The sequence below is a fragment of the Solanum dulcamara genome, chromosome 10 (genome assembly GCF_947179165.1).
Source record: "Solanum dulcamara chromosome 10, daSolDulc1.2, whole genome shotgun sequence".
NCBI classification, from domain to species: Eukaryota; Viridiplantae; Streptophyta; class Magnoliopsida; order Solanales; family Solanaceae; genus Solanum; species Solanum dulcamara.
Window position 1 is genome coordinate 28,183,161 of NC_077246.1, and position 14,481 is coordinate 28,197,641.

At 37.8% G+C, this 14,481-nt stretch overlaps 1 protein-coding gene across 1 annotated transcript; it reads left to right on the plus strand.

Annotated features, from left to right (window-relative positions):
• Window positions 1–2,846: 2,846 nt before the first annotated feature.
• Window positions 2,847–10,680, plus strand: LOC129870085 (DEAD-box ATP-dependent RNA helicase 37-like). Its single transcript, XM_055944673.1, has 7 exons — window positions 2,847–3,085; window positions 3,532–4,424; window positions 4,538–4,621; window positions 8,041–8,283; window positions 8,624–8,791; window positions 9,319–9,432; window positions 9,940–10,680. The coding sequence occupies exons 2-7, from the start codon at window positions 3,684–3,686 to the stop codon at window positions 10,432–10,434; spliced, it is 1,845 nt and encodes a 614-aa protein (XP_055800648.1). The 5' UTR covers window positions 2,847–3,085; window positions 3,532–3,683; the 3' UTR covers window positions 10,435–10,680.
• Window positions 10,681–14,481: the final 3,801 nt, after the last annotated feature.

Here is a 14,481-nt window from a genome sequence, read left to right on the forward strand (position 1 = left end):
ATATCACATTGTTTTATTAGATTGCATGCTTTATTGAGTTGAGCTACTTTCAGAGTTGAGTTCCTTGAGTTGAGTATCATGAATAAGTTTTCTTTCAACTATTTTACATATCGTATATTTCATGTATTGGCGCCATTTGGTGCTGCATCTTTTTATTATGTAGATACATGTGATAGAGATCCTCAACTAGCGCACCGTTGAAGATCAGCTTCTACTCAGCTTTGGTGAGACCTCTTTGCATTTAGAGGAGCTCTTGAGTCTTACTTCACTTTTTACTATTAGTCCTTTATTTATCAGTTTGAAGTAGTTGTGGGCCTGTCCCGTTATCTATTTCAGAGTTATAGTTAGAGGCTTCATAGACTAGTCAGATAGTATTTGGAGTTATCATTTTCATATCTTTGAGTTATGTTTTGAAAACATTGAGTATTATTATCATATATATATGTTTTGAGTATTGAGCCTTCAATTGAGAAAGCTAAGTTATTTTACTTTGATTATGCCTATCTGAGTACTTTTATGAGTTAAAGTCTTCTTCTTGGTGAGTCAGCCAGGCCAATGGTTCGCTTGGAAATCAACAATGGTTTTTATGTGCCGGTCACACCTAGAATGTAGACTCGGGGCATAACACCTCGACTGGGAATTAGGACTTGGAGACTATGGATAGTCCTACGATTTGTAGGAACTCTTATGATTTTAGGACCCGATCGTGGAACTCAGTGTACATAGCTACTGAAATGTGACACTTAACCCTACGAGTCATAACTCTTTTGACGGCTCGTAACTCTCGTTCATTGGAGCTTATCTAAACTTTTGAAATTTGGCAAAGTCCTAATAGGGTCTACGAGTCACCCTTACAACTCGTAGAACTTCCTACAGGTCGTAGGAAACACTCGTGCTCCTACTGGATAGTGTTTTCTCAATTTTTTCTCAGGGTTCTCTGAATTAATCTAAGTTAAATGCATGGTATGGGGTATTACAATAACTTTACCTACTGAAATTTGCAAATTCCTTAGGACCCTCCTATGATCCTCATCTACAGATAGTAGGACCTTACACGGTCTATAGATGCCACTCGTAGCTTGAACCCACACTTAGCATATTTTTTCCTACTTAAGGACCTTACCTACGAGGCCCTCCTATGGACCCTAAGTCTTCCTACGACCCATATGTTGGCTCGTACAAGCCTGCACCAGTAATATTCTTGCAATATTTTTCCTTCGTTCCGACTTTCCAACTTTTGAGGTCTTAGAGTTTTATCCTTTGCAGTTTCAAAGTTTGATTCACGTTTGCGATATTCCTACGTTTCTGTCAATCTTCGCAATTACGAGGTTCAAGGTCACAATTGTGACTTCTAGCTTTTCCATACTGACTTCACAATTGCATGTCTTGATTAACAATTGTGAACTTAAGACTTTGTCTGCGAGTCTTGCTATTGCGAGCCACAATCTCAATTGCGACAATAGAGAGTTGTCTTTTCGCCAACTTTCTATCCTCAATCCTTTTTATTAGTTTTGTCCAATTTCACTTCTTATCACTTTAAATTTTTTTTCACACTAAATATTTTTGAAACAAGAAAAATACACACCATAACATCTTTATAATAGCAGTAAGGGCCTACAAACGAAAGTAAAAGGACCCAAATAAGCAGTAAAATCACCATATATTGATAAGTTAAAGTATTTGAATAAAATTTCATAAAATGAAAGGAATAAAATATCAATATGGAACAAATATAAATGTTTATTAGGCTATTCGACAAAAATAAAACTAGGATCACATATCAAAATATAAAACAAAAAAATATGTAAGTTGGAAAAAAAACAAAGAGCACAACTCCACAACCACAAGGGTAGTTGAAAAGTTTGAAATGGGCAAGCTAGTGTTTGACCATAGATTCCCAAATATTTTTGGCAAGCTTGTTTGGATGAGGTTTCACCATGTGTTTGGCCATAATTTTTGGGAAGAATATTTAATTTTTAAAAGAAATATGATTTATACACATAAATTTTAAAAACTATTAAAAATACCCATAAGTTAGTATTATTATTTTATAATGGACATGTTTTGTGATAAAAATTAAACTGATAGATTATAAGCTCCAACCTGCTTAAGAACAATTTTTGTGGAACATCCAATTTTTATATTTACATTACTTTTAACAAGTTCTATGAAACAATACCTTAAATCCTTGAGAGTTAAATAACAACAAACACATCATAAACAGAAATACGTACATAGGTTAAGTGCGTGACTTCATGGTGTGTTTCCCAAGCTTGTCAAGTTAGGATTAATAGATGATAAAGTACTTTTTATAAAATATAATGGTTTAAGATAAATTTTATTTTTTAAATTATTTTTCTTAATTTTTGGAAATTCGGATTTTTTGTTAAAAATGATAAGTTGTATGGTCAAATACTTTTTGCCACCAGAAACCATTTCTACTTTTTACGGTCAAACGAAAATCTCATAAATTAAAGGATCAAAATGGAATAAATACAGTTGTCTATTAGGTTATTCAGCCAAAAGTATAACAAAAAAATACTCCCTCTTTTCACTTTTATTTTTCTAGTATTTCAAAAAAAATAATTTATTTTTACATCTCACTTTTAATCTATTTTATTTTTAACATGAATTATTTATTATCTAAATTTTTTTCAAGATCTACTATTAAACATCTATTTATTATCTAAATTATTTTTCAAGATATAATATTAAACATTAATTAATATGTCAAATCAAAATATAATAAATAAAAGTGAACGATAAAGTACCTAAGTTGAAAAAAAAAAGGAAAAAAGAAAGAAAAGAATAGAAAAGAATAGAAAAGAAAGCCACAACCACAAAGGTAGTTGAAAAGGGTAAGACTTCACAGAGAGAGTAAAGACGCATATGCAAAATTTGAATCTTAAGGTCTCCTTAATTTCTCCCTAAGTTATTATAAGCCGTCAATCTGAAAATCCAATCTCAGAAAAGCATCTTGTCTCCGATTGTTTCTGCTTCTGTGTCCGAATTCTTATATTCTTCCTTCTTTGTCAGCGCTAGGGTTTCTCTATTTCTCCATTCACCCACCCGTCTCTCTCTAAAGGTTTGCCTTTTCTTCTCTTTTCCCTTATGGGTCTCTCTCTCTCCTTATGTGTTAATGCTTGATTGATCTCATTCTTCTATTTTTCAGGCGTTACGTTTTCTGGGTATGTTCATTCTGCATATGTTTAGTATTTTGTATATATGTATCTTTTTTCTGTAACCCCCCCTTTGATGGGAAGTTTTGGGGGAGGTACGTGCTTGATTGCTTTGGTCAGAGGTCAGGATTAAAGCATTGCTTTTGCAACTTCAAGATTTTTGTTTTTCATGTGTTAGTTTATTCTGATTATGGTTATATGTGGAATTTTGTGTTTATTTGGATAGATGATGCCATGGGAAATCAGCTGATTTAAGGATAGAATATGTGTAACTGTGTAGAACTATTCTTTGTGTTTTGTATTTGTCTATGTAGTGTTAATCACAGTTTCTAGTGTCTTATTTTTTGGGCAGGTTTAGGACTGCTTAATCCATTTGAAACAGATCTAAGCAGAGTGTTTTGAAGAAGAAAATTTCTGGTTATCATTGTTTGGGTCATTTGCCGATTAGGATTTTCAACTGTGTGGATTAGGAGAGGATTAAAAGGGAAGAAGAAAATTTTGATAATGAGGAACTCATGGGCAGATTCTGTTGAGAATGTAGCTTCTGATAATGTTGGGCCAAGTGGGGGGAGTGGAGCTTCTGCTTCTACAAGAAGATCATCTTATGTCCCACCACACCTTCGCAACAAACTGATGGCAGCAGAACCTCTAGCTCCATCGCAGGGTGGCCCACCTTCTGGTAATGACCGCTCAGGCTTCAATGGACCAACTAGTGGGTCTCGATGGGGTGGTTCTAGGCCAGATTATGGACGCCAAGGGGGGTATAGTGGTGGTGGCCGCAGCGGAGGTGGTTGGGGTGGTAGAGGAGGTGGTTGGGGTAGAGAGCGGGAAGTTAACCCTTTTGGTAATGATGCAGATGTGGACTTGGAGCAATCGTCTGATCAGGAGAATACAGGAATAAATTTTGATGCTTATGAGGATATTCCAGTGGAAACAAGTGGAGAAAATGTGCCACCTCCTGTTAATACATTCGCCGAGATAGATTTAGGGGAGGCCGTTAACTTGAATATTAGGAGGTGCAAATATGTGAAGCCGACTCCTGTCCAGCGATATGCGATTCCCATCTCCTTAGCAGGACGAGATCTCATGGCCTGTGCCCAGACTGGATCCGGCAAGACAGCTGCCTTTTGTTTCCCAATTATTAGTGGAATCATGAGGGGGAATTTTCCGCAACGGCCTCGCGGGGTGCGGACAGTGTTTCCCCTTGCTCTTATTCTCTCACCAACAAGAGAGCTCTCAATGCAGGTAGGTGTGGTACTATAGCAGTTTTGTGAAATTCCACTTGACCCCTTTACCTTTTTTCCCTTATAAACCTTCAAGTTTGTTAATTCCAATTGTATGCTGCACTTTACATGCAGATACACGAGGAAGCTAAAAAATTTTCTTATCAGACTGGTGTTAGAGTAGTAGTGGCCTATGGTGGAGCCCCGATTAATCAGCAGGTACCATTTTACGCTCTCTCCCTTTGCCCTATTTTGTGAAGGAAAACAAATATATGTCTAGGTGATACACCGAATTCTTTTCATGTGATGTTGGATGGATAGGAAGTTTTTTGTTGAGTGGAGGTTGGTTTCCAATTTTTTTCTTAGTAGCTGTGATTCTTATGAGACCTAAACACCGTGTCCTTGAATGTCCCCAAAAATGCACATAATGAATTGAGAAGCATTTGTTCCCATTATTACAGCTTGAAGCAAAAGAAAGGCAGAGTTCGACAAGCTTGTGTCATGTGCTCTTAGCAACATGGTTAAAGATAATGTCTTACTCTTGCCTGGGACATAAATTGCATATTAGTTGACTCCTTACTGCATCATACGGTTACAATAACGGGGTGTTTGGATTGGCTTTTTATAAGTGACTCATAAGCTAAAAGCCATAAGTTTGGGGACACCTAACTTTTGGCTTTTGGCTTTTGGCTTTTGTTAACGTTTTCAGCTTAAAAAAGGTGCTTTTTCCAAACACTTCCAAAATTAAAAAAGAGCTTAAAAGACAAAAGCCACTTAAAATAAGCCAATCCAAACACCCACTGAGTCTAATTTCCATCTCTTACAAAATGCACAGATAGAGACCACAAGAGACATATCTAATGTTAAACGGGAAAAAAAGTTTTAATGTTATAATATGTAAGCTCATTCATGCTTGTTTCATCATTGGTGAATGAAACCTTTCCTCTGTGTTTTAAGGAGGGGAAGTTGATATACGCCTCATTATTGTGCTGTAAATTATTTAGATGAGAACTTATTCATAGCTGTATGGTTTTTTCATATCTGCTCTGTTGTCGTGCATGTTGAACTGGGTGTAAAAGGTAAGGCTAATGATTTATATTTCGCAGGTCGATCTGATTGTCCGGTCACTTATCTTGTTATTTTTTCTTTGTTGGCAGTTAAAAGTCACAATAAGTGGTTCTTAATCCAAGAATTGTCTTTGCTTGTATAATTCGATCACTGTTATTTTTACACCCAGTCAATGGTCATCCATTGGAGATATCTGATTTAATGCTGATGAGCCAAAGCTTGAACAATAAAAACTTTCTTATCTTGTTTGACCCAGGGGACTCTGTTTCTGGACATCCAAAAACAGGAATATAAGAACAATTTTTGGGTAGAGGAGAAAGGCTTCTTGTTTTTATATTAGTTTTTAAGTAGACATAAAAAGATGCACCGAGGTTGTAGATACTTCATGGAGATTGATGCTTTTACTTATTTATGAATTTAATTTAATTTGTGATTTTTTTTCATCACAAACTTTTTTTCCCGTTTAACATTAGATATGTCTCAGTGGGATTTCACTGGGTTGTTGTTGTTGTTGTTGTTGTTGTTGTTGTTGTGATTTTTTTTCAGCAGGAAAGTACAACTGTATTAGATGGCTAGATGCTAGAGTTTGTAAATTGTCTTATGGGTTTGACCAGATTTTTTCTATTAATAGCACACTAATATATATATATATATATATATATATATATATATCTAGATATATCTATCTCTCTCTCTCTCTCTATATATATATATATATATATCCACGAGAGTGAGGGCGCAAGGTGCCAAACTTGGTGGATTATGGATCCACCCTTGTACCTTTCTCCACTTAAATACCAAACTTTTGTTGCGATAAGGTTCGAACTTGTGACGTGTGCCTAACCCATCCATCACATTTTGTGCTCGTACCACTTTATCAAAGCCCCGGGGGCCTTTTACTTTCCATCTCTATACTTCCTCTTTGAAAAATACCTTCCTTTGACAAGCAACTGTTTAGATTTTGTCAAAAAAGTGGTGTAATAAGGTCTAATGGTTTTGGGTTGCTTGTTAATTGGGTACCACTTTTTTCTTTCATTTTTTCAGCTGTATATGCAAGTATTTTCTCCACCCCCCAATCTCCCCCTCTATTTTCAACTTGTAAGTTGTCAGGAAATAGGGAAAGACGGGGAGCAAGTGCATCTCAATTTCTTCTTGAAATGGTTAAATACAAGTTGTTACTGTGTCCTAACATGTGGGGAGCAGTACTCATGCAGAGCGTGGCTTTGTAAAACTACATGCAACTCATCAATTGTGCATTGGGAACATTTTTGTTAGTTTTTTCAATGTCAATGTGAAAAAGCTGTTTAGTAACCTTTGGGATGCTTTCTCTGTACAAAAAGTCCGCTAAAAAAATGGGTTTGATAAGAATGCAACTAAGAAGCCTCTAGACACATCAGTCTATAGACGAATTCAATTCGTGGAGTTTGTTTAATTTTGTTTAGCTCATCAATGTAGATATCATATGCATTTGACGGTGAAAGAGGGGAACTTGTTCCACAATAGTTGATAGTGATCTAACTTTAAGAATTTGTCTTTGTTCGAGGAGGGGCCCTCTGATTTATCAATGGGAAAGATCTCTGGGTATCCCATGTTAAAGATTCCTAGAAAGATTTATTACGACTCTTGAGAGTCTCATGAAGATATATATGTATTTGACCAGGATAAATGAGATCCTTCGTGATGCTTTGATTTGGGTAAATAGTTGCTTTTAATATGAACTTCCCTATTCTCATTCTTTTTGGTTAGATCCTGAAATCTAGTGCTAATGCAATTGAAAACTAAGATCTTTATCTTCTGGAGTACTTCTTTACTGTTTTGAGAAAAAAAAATCTTTATTTTCTGGTACATTTGTATATGACATGAACCATATATTGTTCTCAGTTAGCAAGCCTTCTTTTTGTTGGGATTTTGTTATCCTGTTATCTTTAGGAAGGTGCCCCTTGTTACCCTGATTTCCATTTCTGAACATCCAATTTTCTTGTTACATATTTTGAAGGGATGTCTAGAATGTTCTTCCACCTCCACGTGATGCTCCACTTTGTCTACTTTCAACTGAAACTCTGCTTTCAAATATACAACATGCATTTTTTTGTTGTTGGACTTACAGTCATATACTGACATAAGTGGAGAAGAGCAGAGGGTGGGCCCATTATCCTCTTAGTTTCAAATTGTGTGCCATTGGCCCTAGAGAATTTCTCGGTTATTAAAAAGAGTCTATACACTGAAATTAGTTTCGGAAGCTTGAACAAATCAAATTAGTAACATTTCTTTCATTTGATATGCCGATAAAGTCAACCTGAATAGAAGTACTCAGTTGTTTAACTATGGTGATTTCATTGTCAGATTATATGTCAAGTGTAGTATCTAATCGTATCAGTTTATTGTCAGATTTGCTCACAAAGCCTCTGAACATTTGAGTATAAAGTGGTGTTCTGTAGATTTTTCACTTGGTACACGTCTCGTATATTTGGTTTCCCCTACAATATCAATAAAACACAACTTTCATCAAGGAAAAAAATGATGTGTTTTTTGCGTTATTGTTTGAACAATTGTTTATCACATATCTGCAGCTCCGAGAGCTTGAGAGAGGAGTTGATATTCTTGTGGCAACTCCTGGAAGACTGTTCGATTTACTTGAGAGAGCAAAAGTTTCATTACAGATGATTAGATATTTAGCTCTCGATGAGGCAGATCGTATGCTGGACATGGGGTTCGAACCTCAAATTAGAAGGATAGTGGAGCAAATGGATATGCCTCCACCTGGTGAAAGACAGACTATGCTGTTCAGTGCTACATTCCCAAAAGAGATTCAGGTTTTCTTTTATTCAGTAGGGGTGTTTGCAATTGCCAATGTTATTATTGTTAGTATTCTGCTTCTTACAGACATTTTCTATTGGAATGACACATCATCTTAAACCATGGTTCGAGATTCTTTGAACTTCTACTAAATGTTCCATTTTTTTCTTTTTCTTTAAACACACTTGAGGAATCCTAATATTTCTTCTTGTTACATGATGACACCTGTCTTTTTGCAATGCTGGCAAATTAGCCTTGCAAATTGTTGACTTGGCAGCATGTAAAATCTTCTGAGCAGTTGTCTTGTTTTGTATATGATTTCTAACCCTTTCTTTTTTTTGTTTCTTGGGAATGCAGAGACTGGCCTCTGATTTTCTTGCAAACTACATATTTTTGGCAGTTGGACGGGTTGGTTCTAGTACTGACTTGATTGTTCAACGAGTTGAATTTGTTCATGATGGTGACAAGAGAAGCCATCTTATGGATCTACTTCATGCACAGATGGCTAATGGGGTTCACGGCAAGGTAGCATGTGACTCTTAGCTCTCTCTTGCTATATAAATTATTCTCAACTAGTTAAGTCCTGTTTGAGGCACTTGAGCAGATTGACTGAGTGGGGAAGAAATCAGGACTTCTAATCCCAGGAACATAGCAAAGAATTAAGAATGTTCGCTAGCTACTTTTTTGGTCTATAAAGCTACTAGCTTAAATCTTCTCTTGTCTGATCACTATTAGCTGCTCATTCATGATTGTTTTTGTTGGTTTATTTACCTGCTATATATAGATATGAATCTGAATTTCCTAGATTGGAGTCTGCTTAAATTTTCATTCTGCATGAGTTCTCATTTAAATTGACTGGCATCCTCTTAAAATGCTTCAGTGTCTTCCAACAACATGACTGCATCCTCCTCCCCATTTGCTTCTTTGTGTAACATAGATTTTGTTGCATTAGGCCTATAAAGTTTATACATGATAAAACACAATGCGGCGTCTTAAGCTTTTGTTTAAATCGACTGGCAATCTTATTAACTTCATTATATTGTTTTCTGCAGCATGCTCTAACTTTGGTATTTGTCGAAACAAAGAAGGGTACTGATGCATTGGAGCATTGGCTGTGTATTAATGGGTTTCCTGCAACTGCCATTCATGGTGATAGGACTCAGCAGGTAGGCGAGATCTTGGAATTGATAGAGATAAATCAAAGCAATTTGATCTTCAAACATGACCGTTTACACTGTTCTGTGCTTCTGTTACAATGTGATTAAATGGTACCACTTTTTTTGTTTTTGTTTGAGACATGGCAAGTATGATAATATTTACGCGATACCATCAGATTATCCCTTCCTATTTTTCAAGGGATTCTGTGAGTTCTTTCACTGCTTCAGCATCATTTACAAAATTCTCTTTACATCAAAAATGAAACAACAGTAAACAGTTCTTGTCGATCTTCTGAATAGAATTTTCTCTATCTTCAAAACACCTAAAGTTTCACTCCCAAACTGTCCACCATATTGCTATCAATATCTGCATCACATACCGAGGAGAAGGGGCATGTGTGCAACATGTACCTGATACTTGTATATTCAGTCTGGTCTTTGTGTTGCACTAACTATTACTTGCAGTATTTTGCAGCTCATCATAGTCAACATTACCTGTGGGTTTATTTTTTACAGGAAAGGGAGCAAGCGTTGAGAACATTCAAGAGAGGAGATACCCCAATTTTAGTTGCGACGGATGTGGCTGCTCGAGGCCTTGATATCCCTCATGTTTCTCATGTTATCAACTTTGATCTTCCCAATGACATTGATGATTATGTGCACCGTATAGGAAGGACAGGTCGTGCAGGAAAGACAGGATTAGCAACTGCTTTCTTTAATGATGGTAACCTTTCGATGGCCAAACCACTAGCTGACTTGATGCAAGAAGCTAATCAGGAGGTACCTGAATGGTTGACTCGTTATGCTAGCCGTTCATACGGAGGAGGTAGAAACAGGCGGGCTGGTGGAGGCCGTTTTGGTGGGCGTGACTTCAGGAGGGATTCCTCATACAATAGAAGTGGAGGTGGAGGTGGAGGTGGTGTGAACTACTATGATGGAGGTAATAGTAGTGGTGGTTATGGCAATTACAGTGGGGGATATGGTCCTGGAGTAACTAGTGCTTGGGACTAGCTCTTATCAGAACTTATATGATACCTATACTTTCCTGCAGTTGTATATTACTCATCAACAAATTTGGATTATGATATTGTGCCAGTGCGAAACAGGGTTGAGTTCTTGTTGTTTTGTGGTTCTATAGGAGGGGGACAACTGCAAGATTGTTATGGTAGTTAGATTGGCAATTGGAGACCACTAGCAGACAGCTTTTGTCCAACAGTTCAATGATGCCTTTGTTTAATATAATATTATTGAAATGCATATGAATAGTTAGTTAATGGCCACCTGCAATGTGCACCCTGATTTAGAATAGTACATACTTTTCATCCTAATAATTATATGTCGAATCATAAATGTTGTTTGTTCATTTTTTTTTTTCACTATGAAGAAATTCAGTGTTTCAGAGAAATTAACCAGACAAGTGAGGCTTGCTTAGTTGGTTAGGCACCTCCACCCACGACCGATAGGTCCTGGGTTCGAGTCACATTGGAGGGGAAGTGTGGAAACACTATAAATCCTCCAAAATGGAGGGTAAAAAAAGAAAAAAGAGAAATTAACCACCTCCCTTATATAGCTCATGAATCTTAGCTAGTGCCACAGATGTAGATGGTCTTCATCATCAGGTGATGGGAGTTGAATCTGGTGATTATTCTGACTCCAATATCCATCATTCATCAACTCTACATATTTCTTCGTCTCTCAATTTCTTTTATTTTTTGCAAATTTTTCTTTAGCGGGAAAAAATATATAAGAAAAAATCTGCTAAAACCACAATGAATACTCGAGGAAATGGAAACCATTTCTTGCCTTTATATAGTTATTTCTTGATTAATGTTCTTTGGACTTCCCTTTCACATATTTACAATAGAGTTCGCATACATTTAATTAGTTAATGGCTCTTCAAGTTGTACTTTTTTTTACCTCTAATAAATAATAATTGTCTTATTGTTATAGATATATCTGTATAAACATATTTGTATTATAGTGATTGTCTATCATGTATATTCTTTTGGAGAAAAGTTAAGAATTTTTTCTTAGGGTTCAAGTCAGTTTTTCCCTCTAAATAAAGGAGTTTTTCTTCATTGCAATTGATCTGTGAATATCCCTCAATCTCTAATCTCTAATCCTTCAAGAGAATAAGAAGTCTTCTCTTTTCTTCCTACTGTTTACTTGTCCATGACTCGCTTACTAGCTAACCGCATGATCCTACTAATACACTGTTGATTTTGTATACTGATACTACACTTGCTCTATCTTTGTTGAGTACATGACATATTTAGCCGGCTGCGGAGAGACCTCGCCTAGAGGAGTGATGATATTCGAGTTCAAGGGTAAGCTATTCTTCTAGGCTGCCATGGACTCTCTTTTATTCTAGTCCTTCTTTCGGGACTTTGATGTTCAGACTCTAGTGTTATTTTAATGACTTTCTTTGGGAATTGTATTTCCTTTCTTAGACTTAATGGTTATTAGAGTTTTGGTACGATTGACTTTCAATTCCTAGGATGTTTTCCATATTTTTGGGTTGTTGACTAGATATTTCTGGGTTTATAAGAACTCAGCTTGTGTTTTGTTGATTAAATTTGCTTCCGCATTTTTAAAATTGTTTATGTTATTGCGATGATTGTTAGTTGGGCTGTAGTAATGGTTCTCCCACAAGAGGGTTAGTGTGGGTGCCAATCACGACAGGTCGAGGTTGTGACAAAGTTGGTATCAGAGCCAGGGTTCGTTGATCTCGTCATACCAAAACGAGTCTAGTAGAATCTTGCGAAATGGTATGGAGACGTCTGTACTTTTCTTCGAGAGACTACAGGACTATAGGAAAAGTTTCTCTATCTTCTTTCTTTCGTGCTATAACTTGATTCCAATTAGTATCTAGTGATCCAAATTGGTATCTAACTTCTTTCACTCTCTTATCTGCAGATGGTTAACACTCGCTACAATGGTGTTCGACCCGTAGCTCCAGTTGAGCCGAAAGAAAAGCAGTTGTACGAGGGCGCGACTAAGGTAGAAGCAGGAGAGGGAGGCACGATAAAGGCCGAGGGAGAGCAGCACCCGCTAGGGTTGAGGATCCAGTTGAGGAAGTATCAGTAAGTGAGGCCCCTCCCACTCCCCAGAATGAGTTAGAGGAGAATCTAGAGGTTGAGGGGGAGGAGACTACTGAACATGTGGAATACAACCAAATTGGTGATGCTGGTCTTCCCCCTCTAGACCCCATACTAGCGCAGCAGATCATGGACTTTCTGAGTGACTGGTACTGGAGCCATTCCCATTGTACCTGCTGCACCATCCCCTGTTGCTCGTCCGTTTGTTGTAGCTGCCCTTTTGGTAGATGAGGTAGTAGGCACTAATGCCTTTTTCAGACCCTTCATGGGTCTAGTCATGACCGACACTGAACATGACATGCTCATCAATTTCCTGAAGCTTAAGCCCCCAGTTTTTCATGGTTCTGAAAATGAGGTGCATATGAGTTCATCCTTGATTGCTTAGAGAAGTTGCACAAGCTGGGCATTGTACATCAACATAGGGTAGAATTTGTGTCTTTCCAGCTGCAGGGCAAGGCCAAACAATGGTGTAGGGCTTATGTGGAGTGTCTCTCGCCAGTGTTGCCCCCACTCACTTGGGTCTAGTTTCATGCCTTGTACTTGGAGAAATATGTGCCACGTACCTTGAGGGACCGCAAAAAGGATGAGTTCATGGCCTTAGAACAGGGTGGTATGTGGGTGGCTGGCTGGCTGCTTATGAGGCCAAATTTCATGCGCTTTCCAGGTATGCTACTCATCTGGTAACTATAGAGGAAGAAAGGATACGGTTGTTTGTGAAGTGGTTGAACCCCAAATTGTAGGTGTTGTCAGTTTACATGACTTCGTCAGGCAGGAATTTCAACAATGTCACTAATTTTGTGAAGAAGGTAGAGGGTGTGAGATGAGATGGGCAAGCCAAAGCTTTAGCTAAGAAGCCCAAGAGCATAGTAAATTTTCAAGTATCCTATTCTAGAGGGTCAGGCAAGCTGATAATTGTAGCCCGACCAATTCAGTCAGCTCTTTTCACTTCTACTGACAGTTTTTCTGGTACTCTAGAGCAACATCTAGCCTATGAGGGTCAAGGAGCATTGTTTCCAGGTAGCATGCCATTTTTTGATCACGAATTTTCAATTGTGGAGATCCGGGGCATATAAGTAGAGAATGTTCTCACCCCCGCAATTTCCTCACCCAAGTAGGACAGAGCCGTAGTACCCGCGTTTGGGGGAGGCAATGGTAGAGGAGTCCACAGGTTAGGCGAGGAGGAAATTAGAGAGGTCGTGGGGGCCGAGGTAATGGTAGTGTAGGTTGAGGAGTAGCACATCCAGGCAGAGAGGTGGCCTGTCAGGATGATCGGGCTCAGTTTTATGCATTTTCGGGCAAGATCGAAGTAGAGGCATTTGGCATAGTGATCATATGTACTATTATTGTCTATGACCGAATGACTACTATTTTATTTGATCCGGGGTCTACTTATTCATATATGTTCGTGAAAGATGCCTTGGGTTTTGATGCATTGTGTGATATACTTGATGCCCCCATTCATGTTTCTACCCCTGTTGGAGAGTCAGTCAAAGTAACCCATGTTTAGCATGCTTGCTCTATGATGTTTATGGGATTCCAGACTTGGATAGACTTAGTGATTTTAGACATGAGCGATTTCGATGTAATCTTAGTCATGACTTGGTTGTCCCCCTATTTCGTTGTACTTAATTGTAATGAATTAATTGTAATGAAAAAATTGTGGCTCTAGAGATCTCGAGGAGGGAAAGGCTAGAGTGAGAAGGAGCTAGCTAAGATCATATCCTTTCTCTAGGCTAGAAAAATGGTGGGGCAGGGTTTTTTGGCCTATTTGGCCCATATTCGAAATGTTGATGTTGAGTCTCCCTCTATTGAGTCTATTCTGGTAATGCACGAGTTCCCAGAAGTGTTTCCTTCAGACTTCACTGGTATGCCTCCCCGACAGAGACATAGATTTCTGCTTTGCCTTAAAGTCGGGTACTCATCCAATTTCTATTCCTCCCTATCGTATGACTCCGAAAGA